Raw genomic sequence first — 27,581 nt, 5'->3', positions numbered from 1 at the left:
TCTTGGATACTTCTCCATTCGACGGGGCTGATGGAGACTTGTTTATCAGATACACTGCCATTTGCATTGCTTCTCCAAAGAACGTCTTTGGCAACTTCGCATGGGATAACATGCATCTGATTCTCTTAACAATAGTACGATTCATGCGCTCAGCCATACCATTATGTTGGGGGGTCTTGGGAACCATCTGTTCATGTCGTATACCCAGGGACTTATAATACTCATAAAAGTCGCCAATGTATTCACCACTATTGTCAGTGCATATGCACTTCAATGATCTACCTGTCTCTCTCTCGACAATAGCATGAAACAATTTAAACACACCAATGACCTCGTCCTTGGATTTTAAAGCATAAATCCAAACCCTCCTAGATGCATCATCTATAAAAGTAACAAAATACAATACCCCACCCAAGGTTTTTGTCCTCATAGGACCACAAACATTAGAATAAACCAAATCTAATGCATACACTTTAGTAACATGAAAAACAGATTTAATAAATGAAACTCTATGCTGTTTTCCTGATAAACAATCAAGACAGGTTTTGAGAGGTATACCTGTCACGTCTGGAAGGAGTCGCTTCCTCGCTAGTACCTGAAGCCCCTTTTCACTCATTTGGCCTAGACGCTTGTGCCACATGTCAATAGCTGAATTTTTCGCTGCGTTCAACCCACCCTTGCACACACTGACGCCTGCCTTGTAAAGGGTGCATCACTTCTTTCCTCTAGCTGCGATCAATGAACCCTTGATGAGTTTCCAGCGCCCACCAGCAAACTGACTTTCATAGCCATCATCATCCAACCTTCCCGTCAACATCAAGTTGAGGCGAAAGTCTGGGATATGCCTCACATCCCTGAGAACCAATGTGCAGCCCACATCGGTCTTCACATAAATATCACCGACTCCTACGATTTTCGATATGCCAGAATTTTCCATATTCACGGTCCGATAGTCACCTGACTTGTAGCTTGTGAAGAAGTCCCTACGTGTGGTTGCATGAAAAGAGGCTCCCGACAATCACCTAGTCGGTGTCTTGACTCGTAGCCGTGAGACATACATCGTGATCTGCTGAAAGAATAAATACAACATCATCATCTGAAGCGACCACAGTGGAATCTGATTTATCTTCCTTCTCATTTCCATTTCCTTTCTTGTCGTTCTTATTCTTACAACATTTATGCTTATAATGACCATTCTTACCACAGTTTCAGCATTCAACATCGTTTCTGGTATTCGACTTGCCTCTTGATTTATCTCAGGCCTTCCCGCCCTTTCTGTTCTTTCCTCTCCCTCGTTCCTGTGTCACAAGGACCTCTTGATGAGTAGACCCCTGAGATTTCCTCATTGTCTCCTCATTGAAGAGACGACTGGTTACCTATTCCATGGATACCTTTTCGTCTGGCGCGGAGTTACTTAGAGACACCACCAATGTCTCCCAACTGTCAGGCAATGAACTAAGCAATAACAAAGCCTGCAATTCATCATCTAGGACCATCTTTATAGCGGAGAGCCGATTCACTATATTACTGACCTCATTCATGTGCTCAGCCATAGAATCACCATTTTTAAACTTGAGATTCACAAGTCATCTTATCAGGAAGATTTTATTGCCGGCTGTCTTCCTCTCATACGACCCTTCCAATTTTAGCTATAGGCTAGTGGCTGAGGTCTCTGTAGACATATGGTGGAATACGGAATCGTCCAACCATTGTCTAATATACCCCACCACCTTTCGGTCCATCTTCTTCCAATCATTATCAAACATATCCTTAGATTTTGCTGATATGCCTAAAATTGGAGAATATAAGTCCTTGCAATAAAACAAGTCCTCCATCTTAGCCTTCCATATACCCCACCACCTTTCGGTCCATCTTCTTCCAATCATTATCAAACATATCCTTAGATTTTGCTGATATGCCTAAAATTGGAGAATATAAGTCCTTACAATAAAACAAGTCCTCCATCTTAGCCTTCCATATAGTCTAGTTTGAACCATTGAGGCTGATCATACTTGATAAACCACCTTTCATAATTCAAAACCGATCCTACCCGTTCAATGAACTTAGCTCTGATACCACTTTGTTGGGGGCCTTGCACAAAACCTTAGGATCTAGCCTTCCACAACAAACCAGAATTGCGGGATAATAAAGCAATGAAATAAATTAAAGCACAAACCACACTACACAAGAGATTTTTACGTGAAAAACCCTCAAAGAGGTAAAAACCACTGGTCCTCGTCTAGATCAACAATTCACTATGAAGTAAAACATTACAACCTTCTTCACTCACGCAGGAGTGGATAAACAATAAGAGAATAAAAGAAAAACGGAGAGATCTCACCGATTACGAGGATGTAGAAGCGCTGAAATATAGTAGATCACCTCTACGAACATAACATCCCTTCCACAAGCTTCCTCACTCTCTTTCTCTTTCTCTCTTACACCTTTGATAGCCCTCTACCCTTTAATAAACTCTTGTAAAGCTTTAAAAAACCCTCTTGCATTGCCTAGAAAGGCCCTAGGCACCCATATTTATAGATTTAGAAACTCCCTTTCGCACCTCTTGCGAAATTGCCTCTAATTTTCGTAGTCCGCACAAGATCTGGACTCAAATCTGTGTAAGCTTGACTGGTCGTGCACTTGACCAGTCGAGCGGCACCCTTGACCGGTCGAGCACATCATACGACTGGTCGAGCACCTTGGAAATCCAAAATCACAACTCGCTGGAAAACGAGTCGAACCAGTCCACGACTGGTCATGCACTAGCCCTCGACTGGTCGAGTGAAGCTTACGACTAGTCAAGCCTAGGGAAAAAAACCCCATAAAAAATGACATGAGGTTGAGGATCTGAATTTAACAAACAAACGTCTATTAATCGTGCATGAGCACTATCTAATCAATCCAAATATTATAGTCTCAATTATAATGAGACATGCTTTTTTTTCAAAAAGAAAGGTTGTCTTTCTCCTTCATTGTGGCACCTTAACAGGTAGATCGAGTTGGTAATCCGTTGGTTGGATCTGAGACTTCACTTGAGGAGATAAGCTTCCATAAGAATGAGCCACATGGATGGTCCTTTCTTATGAAAATGATCCAAGGGGCCATTAGGATGCAGATGGTGTCGTGTTTTGGACTCACCCCAGGTCATGCTGTGTTGGCAAAGCCAATGGACTCATGCTGTCTTGGATTGTGGAGATCTCAAGATGGATGGTGGCACATATGTGCACATTGTCATAAATGACACATGTAAGGCATTTAAAGATTGATGGTAGTATACATGGCACATGTAGAGTAGGACAATCATGCTAACAACACATTTTGACACACATGGTGTGTGCACATAAAAGACACGGCCAAACTAGGAATAAGATTGGGATGTCTTTATTCCACTTTTCTTAAAGAGATGGTATCATTTTTATTCCACCATTTGAAAGCAACTGCTTGTTTTTGTCAATCCCTGGCATTATAGGTCAGATGGGAAACCATGGGCATCCAGATATCTTCAGCAGATAGAAATTCCTGACTGTGGGGCCCACCATGATGTACGTGTCTTATATCCATGCATTCCATCTGTTTTGCAAGATCATTTTAGGGTAGGAGCCCAAAAAGCAGCAGATCCAAATCTCAGGTGGACCACACCACGGGAAACAGTAATTGAACGCCCACCATTAAAATCTTCTCCGGGGCCATCAGAATGTTCATTTGCCATCCAAACTGTTGATAAAGTCACAAAGACCTGGATGAAAGAACTACACAAATATCAGCTTGATCCAAAAGTCGTTGCCCTCAAGAAGTTTTTAATAGTTACTCACCGTTGCTTCATGTGGTGTGGTCCGCCAGAGATTCGAATTTGTTGCATTTTTGGGCTCGTACCCTGAAATGATTTGGGATGGACAGAGTTGATAAGACGCATACATCTTGGTGAGCCCCACAGGGATCCACTAAAGCCAGGGCATCATCCTATGACTTTAGCTGGCCAAAAAGACTCAATGGGCGGCTGCCGGTGTTGTTGAACCAACTCACACTCTAGTAGGGGCCGTTCCAACAACCCAAGCAACAGGCTCATACTAATGAACTAAAGATATGGTTAGTGATAGAATTAGAATGAGGAAAGGGCTGGACAATGATGATGATAAGTGGACTCATGCTGAGCTGGCCTGTGTGCAACCTAGCAATTCTTCCTACTATCTCTAAACACATTATTGTCACCCAGCAGAGTTCGCTGATCATCAGGAACGGGAACCAGTTGGGTACCTGATCTATCCATGTTTATCCAATCCCTTGAGAACTGATGGTCACTATAATCTATAACCAATGCCCAAAAATTTCTTAATTTAGCCGACTCTTAACCCTTCCACCTGTATATATAGATTGGACAGGAAATAAAACAGCGGTCCACATTCGAAGAATAAATACATTTTTGGCCATCTTCACTACATCAGATCAATGGGACCTAGATAAAATAATTATGAACCCCAGATGTACAGGTAAAATACCAAACAGGAACTCCAGCCTCATATGATAAACAACGGTCCATAAAGGGGTTTGAAGGCCTTAGCCGGCTCAGGGTCAAACAAAGGCCGACCCAAAAAACACCACATATGGACCCAACTAGACCAAAGGACCAACAGATTAACAACCAATCCAATCCATACCGTTTATAGCCACCCACCAACTTTCCAAGCAACAGGTGGGATATTTACAACCATAAACTATTCACGATAGGCAGCAGCAAATGAATGGCTCAAAGCCAATTGGACCACCACCTACATTATCGTGTTTTATAGCCACCCGCTTTCCAAGGGCTAATAAGGTTTTTATGGTAGGGCGTTCAATCACCCCACTGTTTCCAGGTATTATGGTCCACCTGATACCTGGATCTGCTTAATTTTTCGGGATAAGGCCCTAAATTGATCTGAAAAATGATCACAAAAAAACAAATGGATGGCGTGATACAAAATACATACATCAAGGTGGAAACAGATGGACAGCGTGGATACAGAATACATGCATCATGGTGGGCCCCCAAGGTAAGGGCCTTGGGTGAGTCTCGGGGTCTCACCTAATCCCGCTCCCTTTCTGTTGTGTCATGGCAAGCGCAATAGCATGAAACAGCTTAATACAAATGCATCGATGGTTCACGATCCAGTAACGAGTCCCCTCCATTTACATACATGGAGGACCGAAAAGTTGCCAATAGCTGCTGAGATCTCTTTGAGATGAATTACCATACGCAGATGCAAAGCCCACAATAGCACCAAACCACGAAATGGCTAGAGACTTCGTTCTAATAACACTCGACTTTATATTAAAGACAGATGTAGGAGAGGCCACTAATGAAATGCTTCGTCCATACAAACAGGAACACCCTGTATTCCTCCATACTGACATTAAAACTTGAAAAAAAGAAAAGAAAAAGAAATACTAGTAAAAACAGAGACTTCTTTCTTATACTCATAAGAACCAGATCATAGACAGACTCCTCACCAACCCAACCCAGACCAACTAGCATCAGGACCCAAAACGAAGGAAGACATTCAGTAATCACCACCACGGAGACGGAGGACAAGGTGGAGGGTCGACTCCTTTTGAATGTTATAGTCCGCCAGCGTGCGACCATCCTCAAGCTGCTTACCAGCGAAGATGAGCCGCTGCTGGTCTGGTGGGATACCCTCCTTGTCCTGGATCTTTGCCTTCACGTTATCTATCGTGTCCGAGCTCTCCACCTCAAGGGTGATCGTCTTCCCCGTCAGGGTCTTCACGAATATCTGCATCCCACCACGAAGACGCAGCACCAGGTGGAGCGTAGACTCCTTTTGGATGTTATAATCTGCAAGGGTCCTGCCGTCCTCCAACTGCTTCCCGGCAAAAATCAGACGCTGTTGGTCTGGTGGGATTCCCTCCTTATCCTGGATCTTGGCCTTAACGTTGTCAATCGTATCCGAGCTCTCAACCTCCAAGGTGATCGTCTTGCCAGTGAGGGTCTTGACAAAAATCTGCATACCCCCACGGAGACGAAGTACCAGATGGAGGGTCGACTCCTTCTGGATATTGTAGTCAGCGAGAGTGCGGCCATCCTCGAGCTGCTTTCCAGCGAAGATCAGACGCTGCTGATCCGGGGGAATTCCTTCCTTGTCCTGAATCTTGGCCTTCACGTTGTCAATCGTGTCCGAGCTCTCCACCTCCAAGGTGATCGTCTTTCCAGTAAGGGTTTTGACGAAAATCTGCATGCCACCACGCAGACGGAGGACGAGATGGAGGGTGGACTCCTTCTGGATGTTGTAGTCGGCGAGGGTTCGGCCATCCTCGAGCTGCTTTCCGGCGAAGATAAGACGCTGCTGATCCGGTGGGATGCCTTCCTTGTCCTGGATCTTGGCCTTCACGTTGTCGATGGTGTCTGAGCTCTCAACTTCCAAGGTGATCGTCTTTCCTGTGAGGGTCTTGACGAAGATCTGCATACCTCCACGCAGACGGAGGACGAGGTGGAGAGTAGATTCCTTCTGGATGTTGTAGTCGGCGAGGGTACGGCCATCCTCAAGCTGCTTTCCGGCGAAGATCAGACGCTGCTGATCCGGTGGGATGCCTTCCTTGTCCTGGATCTTGGCCTTGACGTTGTCGATGGTATCTGAGCTCTCGACTTCCAAGGTGATCGTCTTGCCTGTGAGGGTCTTGACGAAGATCTGCATACCTCCACGCAGACGGAGGACGAGATGGAGCGTAGATTCCTTCTGGATGTTGTAGTCGGCAAGGGTGCGGCCGTCCTCGAGCTGCTTGCCGGCAAAGATCAGACGCTGCTGATCCGGTGGGATGCCTTCCTTGTCCTGGATCTTGGCCTTGACGTTATCGATCGTGTCCGAGCTCTCAACTTCGAGAGTGATGGTCTTGCCGGTGAGGGTCTTGACGAAAATCTGCATCTGTAGATTGAAAGAAAATCAGATGTACGGATCTTGATGGCCACAACTTAGCGTTTGATCAGATCAAAACACATAAAATCAAGAAGAAATGGATTTTCTTAAGAAGAAAACAATAAAAACAATTTCTTCAAAGAATCTGAAGCAGATCAAGAATCAACAATCAGATCAAAAGTAGTCTATATAAGATCAAGATGATCAACGGATCTGATCTGTTAGCAGAGAGAGTAGATATCAGATATCAGATAAATAGATCGGTCATCCAAAAATTCGAAACCCTAACAATTCAGGAAGTTTCCAGAAAAAAAAAATTGAAGAAAAAAAGCATACCTTGAGAGAGAAGAAAGAGTTTATTTTTTTAAAGAGATAAGTTTGAATGCGTAACCCTAACCCGGACGGATGTATTTATAGTCGGATTGCCTGTGGCAAAAGTGCGGTTATCCAATCATACATTGACACGTGTAATAAGCAGACGTCAGCCTTCACGCAACGCCAGAGATTCCCTGAAAAGATGTTTTGTTGTTCTTTTTAGCCGACGCATCTGCATGCGCCAAAGATAATTGCATTACACCATACCTGACGTATCATGAGACATGTCCGAGATCAGAGACGTTCATCATGTAGGAACCTTTGGATGTATGTTATAATGTAAAATTTGGATACATTATCTTATCATATATGAATATATACAATGCAGTTTGAAAATTAACGGTAGACTATCCTATTGCAGATTATTTTTGTATAACTATCGGATGGTAATTTTGAAGGGTATATGCTAAGAGGTTCACCTGATGGACGTCTGGGATAGATCCCTTATTTGATAAATCCAAGTGAGCTTGGCGCGTGAAATAACATTACCGTCTGCGCGCAATTGAAGTGTGTTTTCAGTTGTTTGGTGAACGTTATAAAAGGCCGTCAAAGGTGGATGGCCGTTAATTGGACTGTGGGTCGCGTTTGAGGGAAGCGGATTCCTGGTGATCACACCAGGACAGGTGGTGTCCACCTTGATCTTATATCGACGCTGTCCATCCGTTTTTAAAGATCATTTTATGGCATGATACCAAAAATTAAGCAGATCCAAATAAAAAATGGACCACACACCATGAAATAGTGGAATAATGACACTCACCGTTGAAACCTTTCTAGAGCCCACCGTGATGTCTATTTGCCATCAAAATTGTTGATAAGGTCGTACAGACCTGGATTAAGGTTAAAAACAAATATCAGCTTGATTCAAAAATTTTGTGGCCCCAAAATTTTTTAATGGAGGGAGCTCAATACACTGTTTCCTCTGGTGTGATCCACATTAGCCTTTGATCTACTTCATTTTTTACCTTATATTATATAATAACATGAAAAAAAGATAGATGGACGGAGTGGATAAAAAACATACATCACAGTAGGCCTCACTTTGGTGGGTCACGAAGCAATCCGCTTCCGTGTTTGACACGGCAAGCGCGTTGAATGAGACGGTTGGACGAACTTTTCTTTCGGTGCCACATGCGATTATTACGGCGGCAAATGCGATGGGCTGGCTTCCTTCCGCCCAACAGACAGCCCACTTATGGCTGGGTTTGGTAAAGGTGACAATGGATCGGGCAGGCCCAATGGATACCAACATGACATGGTCGTATTAGATTAAACCCGATTAATAATAAAACCGAGTCCAGGCAAACCATTTCCCGTGCCTGCTGGAAATACAGATAGTGTGTGTGTGTGTGTTTATATATATATATATATATATATATATATATATATATATATATATATATATATATATATTATATGTATGCATGCAAGGGGCTAAAAGGCAAATGATACCCATCATCCAGCTAATACATTGCAACGTTGGCCGACTATTCAACTGTTTGGAAGGACAAACGACCCTAAGCTCTTGGAGATTGATATATGGTGGGCCACCTGATTGTGGCATGTGGGTTATAGAATTTGTGGGCCAATTTCCTTTTATGCTGTAAATTTGTGTTTGTATGTTTATTTTATTTTATAAGGTAAGTTGAGCATGAAAACTACCACTGGGCTCCAAGTTGGAACCCACTAAATTGTTGTTTGCAATGGTTCGGATTACAAATCCATGACCCCTACTTCATCTGAAACTAGAATGGTCCATTCATCGGGCTGGTTAAATAATTGAAACAAATGGACGGCTGATGGATGGAATCAATATATTGTGTGCTGTTTACCTGATGAGTTGGATCGTTGCAATTTTCATTTTAAGTTATCTTTATGCTAGACTACACCTTTTTTTTATGACTCCAATGGTCTCTAATGACCCATCCAAAGGATTTTTTTTTTAAAAAAAATGAAGAAAAAAAACTCAAAAGCCACAGGTCCGTTATGGTGATCCTCTGCATGTTTGCAACAATATTCTACTACTCTTGCTTGAAGGCCCACCTCGATGTTTTCATGGCATCCAACCTGTCCAAGAGAATCTCCCCCACCGTGAAAGTGTGACGCCTGCCGATCCAACCATCCTATAGTACATGTGATTATGAGGCTTTTGGGTTATTGTTCATTATCTTGAATAAGGTGGGGCCCATCTTCTTGTTTTTATGCGATACATGTGCATCAAGTGATTGCAAAACGTATGATGGTGTCAAGCCTACAAAACCGTCAGGTGGGTCATCCTTGAAGGTTACAGATCGGATTTGTACAGCATGTTATGTGAAATCCACTCCATCCATCAGGTTTTAACCGTCACGTTCACCGTCCATCTTAAATAAAAGCAGTTGAAGAGCCGTTTTGACAGGCTTTCTGTGGGCTACCTGTCTCCTCCCTTCTTTTCAATTTTGTTCTATTTACTCAAATTTTCTCTATTTCCTCAAAATTTATCTCAATTTCTAATGGGAGATGGGACTCAGTTTTATTTGCTGGCTGTGATATTTGTGGGTGATTACGTGGATTATTCTAGTAGGGAAAGGATTGGCTACTCCCCCTGCCACCAGCCCGGTGGCTGATGGTCGGTGCTCCGTAGGCCCCATCATGATGTATGTGCTTCATCCATGCCGTTTATCCATTTTTGCAGATAATTTTAGGTCTGAATGCTAAAAATGAGAGAGATATAAATCTCAGGTGGACCACACCACAGGAAAACAATAGTAATTGGATATCCATCATTAAAATCCTCCTAAGGCCCACTGTACTATTTATTTGACATCAAATCTGTTGATTAGGTCATACAGACCTAGATGAATGGAAAAAAACAAAGATCAGCTTGATCCAAAAATTTTATGGGCCCCAAAACATTTTTAATGGTCGACATTCATTCAACACCGTTTCCTGTAATGTGGTCCACTTGAGATTGGGATATACCTCATTTTTGGTCTCATACCCTAAAAAGATATAGAAAAATAGATGGACAGCATGGATGAAACACATACATCATGGCGGGCCCACAGAGCACCGACCATCAGCCATTGGCTGGTGGCAGGGGGAGTAGCCAATACGTTTCCATTCTATTAAAGGTAACATACCCTAGCTATATGGCCCACCATGTTGTATACGAGTCATTCCCGCCGTTAATCAGATGCATGGATCTCATATTCATCGTGTATCCCAATCATCAGCTTTATCCAAAACGAATGCGAGCCACAACACTGAACAATTTAAAATCACACCTAAACCATATAATTTCAGTGTAGCCCAATGATTTTTTTTTTTTTAAAAAAAAAAAATTTTAAAATCAGTCCGATCCTTTTCAGTATCTTTTCATCTCTATAAGACATGATGATGAATGGTTTGGATGAAATGTTCACTCCATGGTGGACCCCACAAGTTCTGATGTTTCAAACATGAAAGTTTATAGCGGGTAAGGGGAGTACATAAAGGTGTCTTTTGGGAAAAGGGGTTGTAATTAGATTTTAACATTTAACTAGTTTTTAGATTAAAAAAGAATGAAATAAATTGATTTTGGTAACAATTTCCATCCATCTAGTTCTATGCTTGATTTTGAAACCTTGAGGAAATAAATTTAATGACATCCACCACTTAGGTGGGCCACAACAAATTGGATAATGAGGATGGGATGCCAACCATAGATTTTGTGTATGGGCCACCATGTTACTTATCTTTCATCCAACACATTAATCAGGTGTAACTCATGAGATGAAGTGATGAATCAAAATAAGCATGATCCAAATATCGGGCGGAACACACTGTATGAACTGTTTTAGGAGCAGTTTTACATTATTCCCATTAGTGTGGCCCATTAGAGTCCTTATTAGCCTATCTTTTGCATGTACGGTTCAAATCATAGTTGTCGCTTGACGGACGGATTTGCATATAAAAACATGGTAGGCCCCACAGCTTTAGTGCTTCATGGGTAAAGCAGGTTTTGTAGGTGAGAGCAAACTACCTGTAATTTCATTAATTGATTAAATGATTAAAAAGAATGACGAAGAGACGAAAACCTTACCCTTTTGAATAGTTGTATCAGTCGTTTCCTATGATCTTCTTCTAATTAATTATTTTAAGTATATATTTTTGTGCACAAAGGAAGACGGAGAGTCAATCTGCACCACACCATCTAAAGCAAGTAGAAATCTCAAACAAATATTTCCAATGCTCTTACTTGAAAATTACTTCATTTGCTGTACATAAACTTTGAAAAGAGGAACATCCAAACCTACCACAAACTCTTCATATTTCATTTTGTGCATTTGAGCTCTTCCAAAACCTACCATTTCTAGCATGACTGGCATAACGTTCATGTGAATTCCATTGCTCCAGAGCTAGAAAATCACCCACTACAATACCACAATAATAAAATAAAAAAGAAAAGAAGAAAAGAAATGGAAACTTCTTACAGAAAACAGCTCAAGAGTCTGTGGCCAAACTTGACCATAGACATCCCTCTTGTGATGTCTCCGGTCCCATGACCATGGTACATCTGAAATGTAAAAAGAAAAAAGAAAAAAAATGAGATTGTACATAAATATTGATATTTTGGATGAATAAATAAAAATGCACAAATTCAGTGTGTGTGGTGCCAACCAATAGCATCGGTGCAAAGGTATCTCCCACCATTTGAAAGATGGTTGGTGGAATCCATCAAGCATTTCAAAATGCGAAATTTGAAAAACCATTTTGAAATGAGCTTCTAAGGTTACCCATCCACCATCTATGGTGGGTTAGAGATATGTGGACTCTTGATGCACCCATGTGCAATTGCACTCACAATCTTTTCCCATAAATAAATCATAACACTACCAAAATGAATGCTGTTTACAACCTAAAAATCAGGCCAGCCTATCTACCATGTGGGTGAACATGCACATTGAATGAGGACAATTGGACCTCCTTTTTCTGTCTATTTGTGGGCACTAGTGTGGTCCACTTGATTAGTGGACCGATAAGGAGCGCTTGCCACAAGGCAAGCCCAATCAATGGACCGGATCATGACAAGTGTGCCACATTGGCTTGTCCAGTGTTTCGGTTTGGCTGCAAACTGTTAGACAGACTGCAATATGCCTTGTATAGCTAGCATACCTTATATAGTTGGTTTTCCATAGGTAGATGATTCTGATTTTATTTCTTTCCTTATATAGATACTGTAATCTCTATATATTCAACCTTTTGGGTTGTCTCATATACACAAAAGCTTTCAGCTCCTCTCGGTTTACATGGTATCAGAGCCTCACTGTTCCAAATCCGGCACCACCTGTCAGATCCGACCATCCCTGTGTCGTCCGGCCACCCCTGCTGCGTCGTCCGATCATCCCTCTGCTCGTCCAGCGCCATCTTCTGCTCGTCCCGCGTCCCCTGTTGAAGATTCGACCACCCTTGCATCATCCGACCGCCCTCTGTTGAAGATCTGACCACCCGTGCGTCGTCCGACCGTCCCCTGTTGAAGATCCGACCACCCCTGCGCGTCCGAACGTCCCCTGTTGAAGATCCGACCACCCCTGCGTCATCTGACTGTCCCCTGTTGAAGATCCGACCACCCCCTGCCCGTCCGACCACCCGTCCGACCACCTCTTCTTGTCCATTCGCCCCTCTGCTCGTCCAGCGTCGACCGGTCACTCGATCTCTTCGAGTTCTAGCAACCCCATCCAGATCTGTTGCTATTGCTGCTGCGTCGCCAGATCTTCATTTTCTAGATCCAGATACTGCTACCCGTTGCCATCCAGAGGTCCTATTGCTGTTGCTGTTCCTATTCCGCCATCCAGATACTGCTACCTGTTGCTGTTCCTATTCCGCCAAGATCCAGATACTGCTACCCGTTGGATATCTCCTGCTGTACGGTACACCTAAAACATTCTTCTGCTGCAACTCTTTGCGTGCTTTATATTAATTCCGATCAATGGACAAGAACTCATCACGTACAGAGGCCCCAAGGTGTAGTTTTGATGGTACCAACTATTCACTATGGGCCATCTATTTTCAGAACTTCTTGAAGGGTCATGGCTTGTGGGGACTAATTGATGGATCTGCTACTATTCCCACTTCCACTTCCACGGATGCTGATAAATTGGCTGATTAGGAAATGAACAATGGACGGATTATTACCTGGATTCTTGATTCGGTCGATCGGTCCATTGCTGTTGGCCTCACACCTCATCGCACGGCTAAGGCAATGTGGGACCATCTTCAGACAATTTATCAACAAAGTAATGCGGCCCGGTCATATCGTCTAGAATAGGATCTCGTTTACTCAGGGTGACGACAGTATTCAATCATTTTATTCTAAAATTGTCACAATTTGGACTGAGATGGCCTTGATGGATCCAATATTTCCTAATGACTATAGGATTTTCCAAACTATGCGCGAGAGTGCGCAAGTTCGCCAATTTCTTATGAAACTGCGTTCTAGAGCCCACCGTGATGTCTATTTGCCATCAAAATTGTTGATAAGGTCGTACAGACCTGGATTAAGGTTAAAAACAAATATCAGCTTGATTCAAAAATTTTGTGGCCCCAAAATTTTTTAATGGAGGGAGCTCAATACACTGTTTCCTCTGGTGTGATCCACATTAGCCTTAGATCTACTTCATTTTTTACCTTATATTATATAATAACATGAAAAAAAGATAGATGGACGGAGTGGATAAAAAACATACATCACAGTAGGCCTCACTTTGGTGGGTCACGAAGCAATCCGCTTCCGTGTTTGACACGGCAAGCGCGTTGAATGAGACGGTTGGACGAACTTTTCTTTCGGTGCCACATGCGATTATTACGGCGGCAAATGCGATGGGCTGGCTTCCTTCCGCCCAACAGACAGCCCACTTATGGCTGGGTTTGGTAAAGGTGACAATGGATCGGGCAGGCCCAATGGATACCAACATGACATGGTCGTATTAGATTAAACCCGATTAATAATAAAACCGAGTCCAGGCATACCATTTCCCGTGCCTGCTGGAAATACATATAGTGTGTGTGTGTGTGTGTATATATATATATATATATATATATTATATGTATGCATGCAAGGGGCTAAAAGGCAAATGATACCCATCATCCAGCTAATACATTGCAACATTGGCCGACTATTCAACTGTTTGGAAGGACAACGACCCTAAGCACTTGGAGATTGATATATGGTGGGCCACCTGATTGTGGCACGTGGGTTATAGAATTTGTGGGCCAATTTCCTTTTATGCTGTAAATTTGTGTTTGTATGTTTATTTTATTTTATAAGGTAAGTTGAGCATGAAAACTACCACTGGGCTCCAAGTTGGAACCCACTAAATTGTTGTTTGCAATGGTTCGGATTACAAATCCATGACCCCTACTTCATCTGAAACTAGAATGGTCCATTCATCGGGCTGGTTAAATAATTGAAACAAATGGACGGCTGATGGTCGGAATCAATATATTGTGTGCTGTTTACCTGATGCGTTGGATCGTTGCAATTTTCATTTTAAGTTATCTTTATGCTAGACTACACCTTTTTTTTTATGACTCCAATGGTCTCTAATGACACATCCAAAGGATTTTTTTTTTAAAAAAAATGAAGAAAAAAAACTCAAAAGCCACAGGTCCGTTATGGTGATCCTCTGCATGTTTGCAACAATATTCTACTACTCTTGCTTGAAGGCCCACCTCGATGTTTTCATGGCATCCAACCTGTCCAAGAGAATCTCCCCACCGTGAAAGTGTGACGCCTGCCGATCCAACCATCCTATAGTCCATGTGATTATGAGGCTTTTGGGTTATTGTTCATTGTCTTTAATAAGGTGGGGCCCATCTTCTTGTTTTTATGCGATACATGTGCATCAACTGATTGCAAAACGTATGATGGTGTCAAGCCTACAAAACCGTCAGGTGGGTCATCCTTGAAGGTTACAGATCGGATTTGTACAGCATGTTATGTGAAATCCACTCCATCCATCAGGTTTTAACCATCACGTTCACCGTCCATCTTAAATAAAAGTAGGTGAAGAGCCATTTTGACAGGCTTTCTGTGTGCTACCTGTCTCCTCCCTTCTTTTCATTTTTGTTCTATTTACTCAAATTTTCTCTATTTCCTCAAAATTTATCTCAATTTCTAATGGGAGATGGGACTCAGTTTTATTTGCTGGCTGTGATATTTGTGGGTGATTAGGTGGATTATTCTAGTAGGGAACGGATTGGCTACTCCCCCTGCCACCAGCCCGGTGGCTGATGGTCGGTGCTCTGTAGGCCCCATCATGATGTATGTGCTTCATCCATGCCGTTTATACATTTTTATAGATAATTTTAGGTCTATATACCAAAAATGAGAGAGATATAAATCTAAGGTAGACCACACCACAGGAAAACAATAGTGATTGGATATCCACCATTAAAATCCTCCTAAGGTCCACTGTACTGTTTATTTGACATCAAATCTGTTGATTAGGTCATACAGACCTAGATGAATGGAAAAAAACAAAGATCAGCTTGATCCAAAAATTTTATGGCCCCAAAACATTTTTAATGGTCGACATTCATTCAACACTGTTTCCTGTAATGTGGTCCACTTGAGATTGGGATATACCTCATTTTTGGTCTCCTACCTAAAAGGATATAGAAAAATAGATGGACAGCATGGATGAAACACATACATCATAGCGGGGCCCACAGAGCACCGACCATCAGCCATTGGCTGGTGGCAGGGGGAGTAGCCAATCCGTTTCCATTCCAGTAAAGGTAACATGCCCTAGCTATATGGCCCACCATTTTGTATACGAGTCATTCCCGCCGTTAATTAGATGCACGGATCTCATATTCATCATGTATCCCAATCATCAGCTTTATCCAAAACGAATGCGAGCCACAACACAGTGAACAATTTAAAATCACACCTAAACCCTATAATTTCAGTGCAGCCCAATGAAGTTTTTTTTTTTTTTTTTATCAGTCCGATCCTTTTCAGTATCTTTTCATCTCTATAAGACATGATGATGAATGGTTTAGATGAAATGTTCACTCCATGGAGGACCCCACAAGTTCTGATGTTTGCACACATGAAAGTTTATAGCGGGTAAGGGGAGTACATAAAGGTGTCTTTTGGGAATGTAATTAGATTTTAACATTTAACTAGTTTTTAGATTAAAAAAGAATGAAATAAATTGATTTTGGTAACAATTTCCATCCATCTAGTTCTATGCTCGATTTTGAAACCTTGAGGAAAAAAAATTTAATGACATCCACCACTTAGGTGGGCCACAACAACTTGGATAATGAGGATGGGATGCCAACCATAGATTTTGTGTATGGGCCACCATGTTACTTATCTTTCATCCAACACATTAATCAGGTGTAACTCATGAGATGAAGTGATAAATCAAAATAAGCATGATCCAAATATCGGGCGGACCACACTGTATGAACTGTTTTAGGAGCAGTTTTACATTATTCCCATTAGTGTGGCCCATTAGAATCCTTATTAGCCTATCTTTTGTATGTAAAGTTCAAATCATAGTTGTCACTTGACGTACGGATTTGCATATAAAAACATGGTAGGCCCCACAGCTTTAGTGCTTCATAGGTAAAGCAGGTTTTGTAGGTGAGAGCAAACTACCTGTAATTTCATTAATTGATTAAATGATTAAAAAGAATGACGAAGAGACGAAAACCTTACCCTTTTGAATAGTTGTATCAGTCCTTTCGTATGATCTTCTTCTAATTAATTATTTTAAGTATATATTTTTGTGCACAAAGGAAGACGGAGAGTCTATCTGCACCACACCATCTAAAGCCAGTAGAAATCTCAAACAAATATTTCCAATGCTCTTACTTGAAAATTACTTCATTTGCTGTACATAAACTTTGAAAAGAGGAACATCCAAACCTACCACAAACTCTTCATATTTCATTTTGTCCTCGTTCTTTCTGGGCTGAAGCAATGTTACATTCCGTCCACTTGATTAACCGGATGCCAACCAAAGTTCTGAACAGTAAATCTCCTTACTCTGTTCTCACTGGCTTACCTCTTGCATATTCCACATTTCGTGTTTTTGGTTGTATCTGTTATGTTCACTTGGCTTCACGTGAACGTAACAAACTATCTCCAAAATCAGTCAAATGTATGTACTTGGGATTTGGGGAAACTCAGAAGGGTTTTCGATGTTATGATCCGGTTTCTCGTCATGTTCGGGTTTCACGACATGTTGTTTTTCTTGAGCACATTGCCTTTCATTCATCTCTTCCTCCTCCACACACTCCAAACTCTCCTGGTCTAACTGCCTTTCTAGAAATTCCGTTTGCTCCAAGTACTCTCCCTCGTCCGTTGCAGGTTTACTCACGTCGACCACGTACAGATCTACCACCTATTACTCAACCCAAACCTACTGTACCCGTTGCCGATCCCGAACTTACCTCGATCCGACGTTTCGCTCGTGAACATCGAGCGCCTGATCGGTTGATATGATCTATGTCTGCCATGAATGCTACTCTGGATACCATTTCTATCCCTACTTCATACTCTCAGGCAGCCACTCATGATTGTTGGAAGAAGGCTATGGCAGAAGAACTTGCAGCATCGGAAGATAATCATACGTGGAATATTGTCACTCGACCTGCTGACCAACAACTAATTGGTAGCAAATGGATTTATTCGGTCAAACTCAAGTCTGATGGATCATTGGATCGATACAAGGCTCGACTTGTCACTCAGGGATACAAACAGGAATGCAGAATTGATTATGATGAGACTTTCGCTCCCGTGGCCAAGATGAAAACTGTTCGTACCCTTCTGGCTATATCTTTTGTTCGCTCATGGCCACTCGCTCAGATGGATGTGAAAAATGCCTTTCTTCATGGAGATCTTCAAGAAACCGTATATTTGAAACCTCCTCCTGGCTCTTTAATCCCTAATAATAAGGTATGTCGCCTAAAGAAAGCCCTGTACGGCCTCAAACAGGCACCTCGGGCATGGTTCCAACGCTTTCACGATGTTGTTACGGGTGCTGGCTTTACTCAAAGTGGTCATGACCCATCCTTATTTTTGCGCATCACTACTTACGGAATTGTCATTATTCTCGTCTATGTTGATGACCTACTTATGACTGGTAGCGATGCTACTGGCATCTCGGTTTTAAAGGAAGTTCTGTAATCATCCTTCAAGATGAAAGACCTCGGCTATCTAACATACTTTCTTGGGCTTGAAATTTCACGTTCTAAACGTGGGATCTTGGTCAGCCAATGTAAATATACCAAGGATCTTCTCGCCTTAGCATCATTGACGGATCAGAAGACAGTTCAGACTCCCTTAAAACTTAACGTTTAATATGGGCGTGACGATGGTGATCTCCTTTTGCAGCTCGACTTATACGGTCGTTTGGTTGGGAGTTTGGTTTACTTAACTATGACTCGCCCTAATATTTCCTACGCTGTCCTTGTAGTCGGTCAGTTTGTTTCTGCTCCTTGGATTCTTTATATGACTGCGGTGTTGCGCATCTTACAACACCTACGTGGAACTCTAGATCGATCACTGTTCTTCTCCTCCATACCGACTCTGGACCTTCGTGCTTATTCGGATGCTGATTGAGTCGGTTGTGCTCTCACACGTAGATATACCACTGGCTACCGTGTTTTTCTCGGCACTTCTCTCATCTCTTGGAAGTGTAAGAAGCAGGCCATTGTTTCCAAATCGAGCACAGAAGCCGAGTATCGGGCGATGTCCGCTGCGTATAATGAGCTTGTCTGGTTACGTAAACTTCTTTCCAACTTGGGATTCCTCTGCAGAATCCTACTCCATTCCATGTTGATAATCTAAGTGTCATTTAGATTGCCTCTAATCCGGTTTTTCATGAACGGACGAAGTATATTGAAGTTGACTATCACTTTATCCGCGAGAAATTTCAGTTTGGGCTCATTTCTCTACCACATGTTGCATCCCATGATCAGATTGCAGACATTTTCACCAAGTCCCTAACTTCTGCACGTCACTCATTTCTCGTTGGCAAACTATTACTTGTCGATGACTCGCATTAGTTTGAGGGGGGATGTTAGACAGACTGAAATATACCTTGTATAGCTAGCATACCTTATATAGTTAGTTTTCCATAGGTAGATGATTCTGATTTTATTTCTTTCCTTGTATAGATACTGTAATCTCTATATATTCAACCTTTTGGGTTGTCTCATATACATAAAAGCTTTCAGCTCCTCTCGGTTTACACAAACACCACTACAAATAACATTCTACCAAAAAGCAGCCAATGCAAACCACTGCCTAACCTTCATGCTTATATGGCTGTGGAGGGAATTCATATGGAACTGGCAGTTGGATGACAGCAGATGATGATGAATCTGGACTTCTCTTTCCTTGCCCACAAAGAGTCACCAGCTTTGTTTTGCACCCTTCTGCATTTCGTGATGGTTCACATTTATCACCCTATAACCAATAGGAAAAAACAATAATAGAATGTCACCATTAACTACCATTTTATACATCTGTTCAAGCAACAAAAGCAAACCAACCCATAAAATGTTTACTTGTGAATATTCCAACATACACAAAATCCATATCAACAATGTAGTACCTGGTTGGAACTGCCATTCTGTGTACAAGAAAAACCTTAACCTTCACCTTTGATGAGAGATGGCAAGAATAGGACCCTCAACTGAGAAAAAAAAAGAAGTGAAAACAATACTATTACTAGTATGAAAAAAATCCCAAAAAAGAGGCAATGCAGGAAAGCTTCTTTGGGTTGAAAATGAAAGTATGGATGGGCTCGAGCACATCACTCATGTGTGAAGAGATGATGAGGAATCTGTAATTATAATATTCTTCTGAACATCTTAAAAGATCTAATTTAACTCAGAGTGGACCCTACACAACAAAATAAAACCACACCACTTAAAATGTAAACTTGTATTAGGCATACATTTTTATTTACAATTGGTAAGAAGTAGCTACAGCATTTTCAGTGGGGATAGGCCAGCTACACAACCAACACTAAGATAATAATTCATAGCACAAAAGACAGACCTCTAGATACACAATCTTTAGCTACAGACTCTACTAAGTCATTCGCTTCTCTGCAGACATGACTAAATGAACATTAGAGAGGTCATGAATGTCTTTAGAAACAAAAGCAAGATTACACAGCTTGGATGGCCTCCTGATAACATTTAGAGCCCAACACACACCAACCCTGCACCCCCACTCTCGTCCCAGGACCAGAAAAATAATTTCCAAATTGCATGATTGTCATCTGGGATAATTCTCCCTACACCGGAACGGCCAATGTAGCCCAATGGAGGAGCTAGTCTGGACTGGCATAAGATCATTCGTGGTTCTCAGCTCCTACAATAAGAGTAGTTTTTTTCATCCTTGTCCAAGTTGTTGTTGGTTGTTTTTTTTTTCCTTCAATCCATTGCCATCTGTTATGGATGCAGACCATCATGACAAGTTTCTTCTTCTTATTTATCTGTCCTCTGTTTTTTTGTTTTTTTGTTTTTTTTTTTTTCATTCATGATTGGAATGAATCACCTTTTTCTCATTTTCTGCTCCAATTCCTTCTGTTTTTTTCCTCTCTTTTTCTCGTTTCAAGTTTCCATATAAGCAAGAAGTAAAGCATATCTCACAGAAAATATTTTTAGTTCATTAGAGTTTTGAAATGTCCAATCCAGAGAAGCATACCTCATAAGAATGGATCATAAGTTGGGAATTATTCTTCTGAAGTGCATACCACACAGCTTCGCTAAGGTTTGCTGAAGTCAGGAGAAACCAACTGTTGAAAGAACTCGATCACTTTTACAAGTAAAATCGCCTAACTAGCATGACATGGAGAGATAATATATTGAAAAATAAATAAATGTACCGTGGAAACCACAGAAGCATCGTGTAACAAGATAGGGATGACTTCTTACACAAGATTTGACCATTTTATCAAGTGAACGTTTTTATATGAGGCATTGCACGACTGGTACATCGAAAGACTGAAAAGATTAGCACGCATCATATAATATTGTATGGAAAAGTACTGAGAGAATGCAACGACATCTCCAATTGTAAAATATGACCCTTTTACAAGAACTGGCTAACTAAAACATGTATTTCATGACATGATGAAGCATGATTGCAGAAATTGTATTACATTCAAAAGATTTGAAGTCTTTGGATGAGTCAAAACATAAATTTCTTTCTTTATGTACTTTTCCATCTTTTTAATCAATAAAAATTATCACCATGGCAAATAAAGAGTAAAAAAAAAAAAAAAAACTTCACCGGTTGAAATGTAAGAAAAAATACTATCAACATGTGTAAAACTGCCAACCCACCCTTTTAGCATAACAAAAAGAACTCAATCTCCAATTGAAAGCATGTTGGACTTCTTTTTTTTTTCCTCGATGAGTCTGTACTTGAATTTCAATTATAGAAGGAAGCTGCTTCAAGAATGTTCTTAGATGGACCATCCTTGACTTTCAAAAAATGGTCATGCCATTCTAAGGACAACAAGAGAACTCAAAAGAAAGAAAACTATGAAATCTGTTGTAAAATCTTCCAACTTTGCATGGCAAGAAGTTAGAGGATTAAATCTTTTAAAGGCTAAATGTAGAAAGTTACTTTCATAATCCTCGATAAGAACTAACAGAAACAAGCATACCCACGACCGGCGTGATCTGTTTTCCATCTTGCCCAATATTTCTTCAAGAAATCTTTCTCTATGTTCTTTTGTGGGCTTGGAATCGCATTACCAGCAGGATAACCCTGATGAATGAAGCAAGGTATTAGGACAGTATGGGGATCTTTGCTGTAAAGCAAGCAGTAGGAGCATAGGAAGAAATTGTGGAACCTAACATAGAAACATTTATATAAAAAGACATTTGTAACCGTGTGAGATGATGATAGGCTCATGTTCAATGTCCATCCTCTTCAAAGAGTGCAAAGGGGGTTTCTCATGGGCATTGCCCACCATATGTGGTCCTCATTCACAATATTTAAGGGATAGATTTTGGGGGGAATTGGATAATGTTAGAATCAGATGGAATCTCCCATGGTTTGCTTGTGGAAACTTCGATGTTATCTGTTTCTCACCCGAAAGGAAAGGTTGTAACAGGATCACCCCCTGCAGGCATGTATTTTCTATTTCGGTAGACAGTCATGAACTGATTGACTTGTTGTTTGGGAGTTTGTTTTCACTCGCAAAAATAACCAAGAGATCCTTCTATGTCCACATTGGATAGGCTTCTTATATCTAGGGATTGGGAGGAACATTTCCTAGGCACATCCAGTATGGTGTATACCATGGCCCACTTTTGATCATTGCACCATTATTCTTGATCCCAATGCAGAAACTTGGGCCCCTCAAACTTGCGGTCTTCCAGATTTGCAGATACCTAATAATCATAGAGCTTTATTAACGGGATCATGTGGAATGTCATCCACTTTGTATCTTGGATGATGCCTTGTATCCTCTAGTATAGTCATTTAATAAAATTCCAATATCCATTTTTTAAAAAAAAATAAAAAACAGACCCTGAAAAATAAACTGGCTCAAGAAAGTATAATAGCCATGGAAAACAACCAAGTAATCTACCATAATCCGTGGCACAGAGAATTTGGAGCTTCTTAATGTATCAAAAGGTTTGCTTTGATCCCTTAGTTGGATTTATTCTATTTTCTTTTCAGTGATCTATTTGTAGTTTTGTTTCCATTCTTATATGTAATTTTGCTATTGATAAAAAGGAAAGTAATACACGGTACAACAGCAAAGTATTCAGGAATAGGTTTACTCCAAAGAGCATCTGACATCTTCAACAATAGGCCAAATTATCATTGCTTTCCCCAAGCCCAGAGTTGTTTTATCATCAGATAAACCCAGTGACAATGACGATGCTAATTCAGCCATCCACTTCTCATCCAAAGAACCAAGGGAGGAAAACTGAAAGAAGACAGTGAAAATTACATTTTGACCTAATATACCATGTTCATATACATGCAACATTGGAGATAGTAGTACAGATAGACTTCTCAATGCAGTAGAACTAGAATAATCGCATTCAGTGTAGAATGACTTACACCCTCCAAATTAAAAACAAAAAAGAAAAATCAGTTATGCAATTACCAAGAATGGGTAGTGTATTTCCTTCTGAAGATTTTACGAGTGTTATATTAAAGAAGAGAGTTAGCTGGTCATACCTGATACACAAGAGAGGATCCTCGAAATTCTTTGTCGAAAACACAATCCTGCAGGATGGTCCATAGTTTCATATGGCCCCACTTTTTAAGGTTGGAACCTGCATGATAACCAGGAACAGATGAAATTAATCTGACATGACAAAAAAGAGAGCAAAAAAAAGAAAAGAAAGATTCATCAGAATGAACAGGGATCATGTCATATAAGCTCTGAAAGTTGGGTCCTTGCTCATGCCTCAGTGGTAGACTCACAAGAGTTTCAACACGAGATCATGGGTTTGAGTACCCATTATGGTGAGAAATCACTGTGGTATGTGAGAGTGTGTGGGGGTGTGAGTGTGTTGGTAAAAAAATAAAGTTCTGAAAGATAAATAAGGAAAAGGACACAATCAGGAAAATTGCCCTTTTCTTCTACAAAAGAGAAAATGACAAATAGCTGTAGGTTCGAATTGTAGATTACGAACAAGTTTTAGAATGTGCAGAATAACTAGAGATCAATGCCCAAATTGTTTCATGAACAGGTAAAGAGCACGTGGAGAGAGAGAGAGAGAGAGAGAGAGAGAGAGAGAGAGAGAGAGAGAGAGAGAGAGAGAGAGAGAGAGAGAGAGAGAGAGATTTTCTCCTATGAACCGGTTGATGTGTGCACAAAATCCAAACTGTCCACTAGATGAGTCATCCTCATGAAACCCCTAGGGCCCAAAAGTCAGCCTGATCCAAAAACGTGTGGGCCATAGCAAAGTGGGAGGGAATTCCCACCCTTAATTTTCACAGAGCGCACCAGAGTTGCAAAAGAACATGATTTTGGCCAAATCCTTCATCTAAGCTGTATGGACTAGATTGCATATATATACACATCACGCGAAATGAAATCTCATGAGCAAAATTTTCTCATGAGAATTGGTCCCTCCCTCCCTCCCTCCCTCTATATGTGTGTGAGTGTGTCAAAATTACAGTTGCAATAAACAACCAAAAGCCTCAACAAGATGTGGACAATTGATGATATTCCATTTTGACTCATTTCCTCTTAGGGTTGGAGATTCGCTCAACTCAAACAAACCAAATATTGAATGCATTGTCTGAAAAGTTCAACACATTGATAAGTGGATGTGTGGACTCACAGCACAAAATTCAAAAGGTGAAACAGGTAAGACTGCGATAACCTACCCTACTGCCCGCTCATGCATCACAAGTTATGTCTATAAATATAACATCTAACACCATGTGCCAACCCCAGTCAGAAAATGAAGAACCCGGCATAGAAATTTAATTGCAAAAGCTGGTACAATTGTCCCTTGCCCCTTTGATGACCACCCAATTCTTCGAATATTCATTTTCAAGACTTAATCAGATATTTATGATTATATATTAATATTATGGTGAAAAAATGTTTGTTGGTTGACTCTTTTATTTTAGCACATCGTTTTTTTTACGATTTCCTTTAAGGCTGCCTCTAGCCTCAAGCAATTATTCCTTCTTAGTCATTATGAGGAACCATGAGACCCATCCCCAACCCAAACCAGTTTAGCTCATCCAGTCAAAATCAGTATTGTTGCAAATACTACTCAAACTGTTGCATCATAAATGCAATCTAAAAGGTAAACAGAACTGTAGGCAAAGGATGCAGTGATTCACATAGATAAGGAGCCACTGATACCAAACAATATAGGCAACAAGAAAATAAATACAATAAGATGAGAAAGATAGATTAGAAAAGTGTGTGCATATGACATATTCTCCTATAAACCCCCTGGACATTAATGAAAGAAGTTATCCTTTAAGGTCCTGCTTAATAGAGAAATCACAAGATTCACAGTAAATACTATAGTACACTATAGAAGCTATCGGTGTAAAGGATATGGCAATGAGTATCTTGGAAATAATTATTGAAGAAATTAATAAAAGTGACTAGATTAGATGATATGATTCCACCACTATAGAAAAAATGAAAATGGATGAATGATGGGCTACATAATCCCAATTATCATGCAAATACTCAGCATTGAGAATATTATTCAAGAGAACCCAAGTTTTCAAAGCAAAAGAGGATTGGAAGATACCGATGCATTGCTATAATCGACGTTCTTAAAGAATGAAGCATTGACATTGACATTGCCCAGCGCTGGCAGATTAACACTGACATCAGGCAACTGCAAATATTCCCAGGAGAGAACCAATTAACATCATTTCTGCCCAAAGACGAGACGATAACAAGGTTAACAAACACTTAAATAGGTCAGCATTCATCACCCACACCAAATCCTTGATAAAAAAAAAATTGCGGTAATTGTACAATAGAAGATTTCACAATAAAAAAAAAAAAAAACCATAGAGTAAATTTTAAGTTTTTTAAAAAGAGTTAAATATAGAAGAAGGAGGAGAAGAAGAAGAAAACTTGGATCAATTTTTTTTTAATTTTTATTGATGAATAATGAAAAGTCTTTTATATTAAGTTCTCAACAATTACATTTTCAAGAGTATTGCTTGGCGAGTAAATCAAACTAAAGACCTGTTGGGCTCCCTCCTCATGTTGAGTGGGACCCACATGTGTGGGCTCAAGTAGCATTTTAGTTCCGCATGTGTGTGACGGTCTTTTGGCCAATCAACTAAAATAAGAGAAAAGGGCCTTTTGCTTAGAGATAGAGCAACATTTGGGATTTTCTTTCTTGAAAAAAAAAAAGAGCGAGGAAGAATAAGAGGAAATGGTATTTTGCAAGAGAAGAAGAACAAGAGCCTTCTACCACCAAAATCTCTACATCCGGGTTCGTGAAGCTCCATCCACAATGTCGGTTCCTTCAATTGTCTTCTCGAAGGGTTGTGTTGGGGATTTTCTACAATCTCTAGTTGAAGGGAAAGTTGTGGTTGCCCAACAAGACCATAGAGAAGCAAGACATGCTGTCAAACTCCTGAGCCTCTACATAATATACGAAGTTGCAATAAACATAATAAAAGCATTCTATGACTATGCTCAGACGTAACAACTTAAAGTTGAAATAGAGCAAAAGAAAGAATACCTTTAGTGCATTGAAATAATCAATTAAGTCATTTTCAAATGCACATGGTCAGCTCAGATTCTTTTGATCTTTCCACTGGAAATCTTGCACCCACAAACCTTGGCTTTTGTTGTTCCAGTCAACATAGATCAAATTCGCTGTATGTACAACAATATGCACCCCCTGAGGATATACAAGGAGCATGACCTTTGAATGGTGTGTCCCATATGAAATGAGAAGTGGGGGGCGATGCAGAACCCAATTTACTGCATGCTCTTCTGGAAAAGGGAACAAAGGAAAAAGAAAGAACAAAAAAAAGCAGCAGAGAATGATGATTCAGAAATCAATGCATGCATGGAAAAAAAAATCGAATGATAGCTTACGATCATTAGAAAAATTGACAACCGAACCTTCATTTGCTCCACTCTAGAACCACTTTCTCCATGTAAGTAATACATAAACTCTCATTGTTAACCAGCATTAGTTTGTTCCAATGTAAAGTTTACTTTCTTTTTTAGGCTTTGAAACTTAGAGCCCATGTTGTTTAGAAAAAAAAAAAAAAACTCAAGGGCGCCATGTTACCCTATTCACATGCTTGCAAATAAGTCACCATAACAAGACACCATCAAAGGATTCATCCGGTATGCAGTCGCAACACAAAAATTAGGAGATGATTTTTGAGATCACAAGGAGTCCCTTTGACTCTAAGCTCCATCGGGCCCATCGTGATGTTGGTGTTGCATTCACACTCTGTCTATCAATTTCGCCAGTCCACATAAGCCAAAAATATCATGAAGACTCAAGTGGGCACGCTGGGAAAACAGTGGAGATGAAATTCCCACCATTGGAACTTTTTTGGGAGCTGCAAAAGTTTTTTAGAATGCTAATTGCATACTGGGTAACTTAATGGACTATAGCGTTATAGCGTAATGAGTAAACTCTGTAAGGCTACCTTGATTTATGTGTCTTATCCATACTGTCCATCCATTTTCCAGCTATTTTAAGGCATGAACTGAAAATTGAGCATATCCAAAGCACAAGTGGACCACACCGCAGGAAACGGTGGTAATTGAAAACATACTATCTAAGACTTCTTAGAGGCGGCGGAAG

The 27,581-nt window shown here is 40.7% G+C and overlaps 1 protein-coding gene and 1 pseudogene across 1 annotated transcript; both read right to left on the bottom strand.

Annotated features, from left to right (window-relative positions):
* Positions 1 to 5,285: 5,285 nt before the first annotated feature.
* Positions 5,286 to 7,396, bottom strand: LOC131233823 (polyubiquitin). The gene is made up of 2 exons (XM_058230637.1): positions 7,242 to 7,396; positions 5,286 to 6,914 (listed from the first exon to the last, which is right to left on the bottom strand). Exon 2 carries the CDS (start codon positions 6,912 to 6,914, stop codon positions 5,538 to 5,540), a length of 1,377 nt encoding a protein of 458 aa, XP_058086620.1. The 5' UTR covers positions 7,242 to 7,396; the 3' UTR covers positions 5,286 to 5,537.
* Positions 7,397 to 11,446: 4,050 nt separating this feature from the next.
* Positions 11,447 to 26,801, bottom strand: LOC131233671 (tyrosyl-DNA phosphodiesterase 1-like; annotated as a pseudogene).
* Positions 26,802 to 27,581: the final 780 nt, after the last annotated feature.

The sequence above is a fragment of the Magnolia sinica genome, chromosome 18 (genome assembly GCF_029962835.1).
Source record: "Magnolia sinica isolate HGM2019 chromosome 18, MsV1, whole genome shotgun sequence".
Taxonomy (NCBI): domain Eukaryota; kingdom Viridiplantae; phylum Streptophyta; class Magnoliopsida; order Magnoliales; family Magnoliaceae; genus Magnolia; species Magnolia sinica.
The sequence above is the reverse complement of the archived record's forward strand: the minus strand, read 5'-3'. Positions and strand labels throughout refer to the sequence as shown.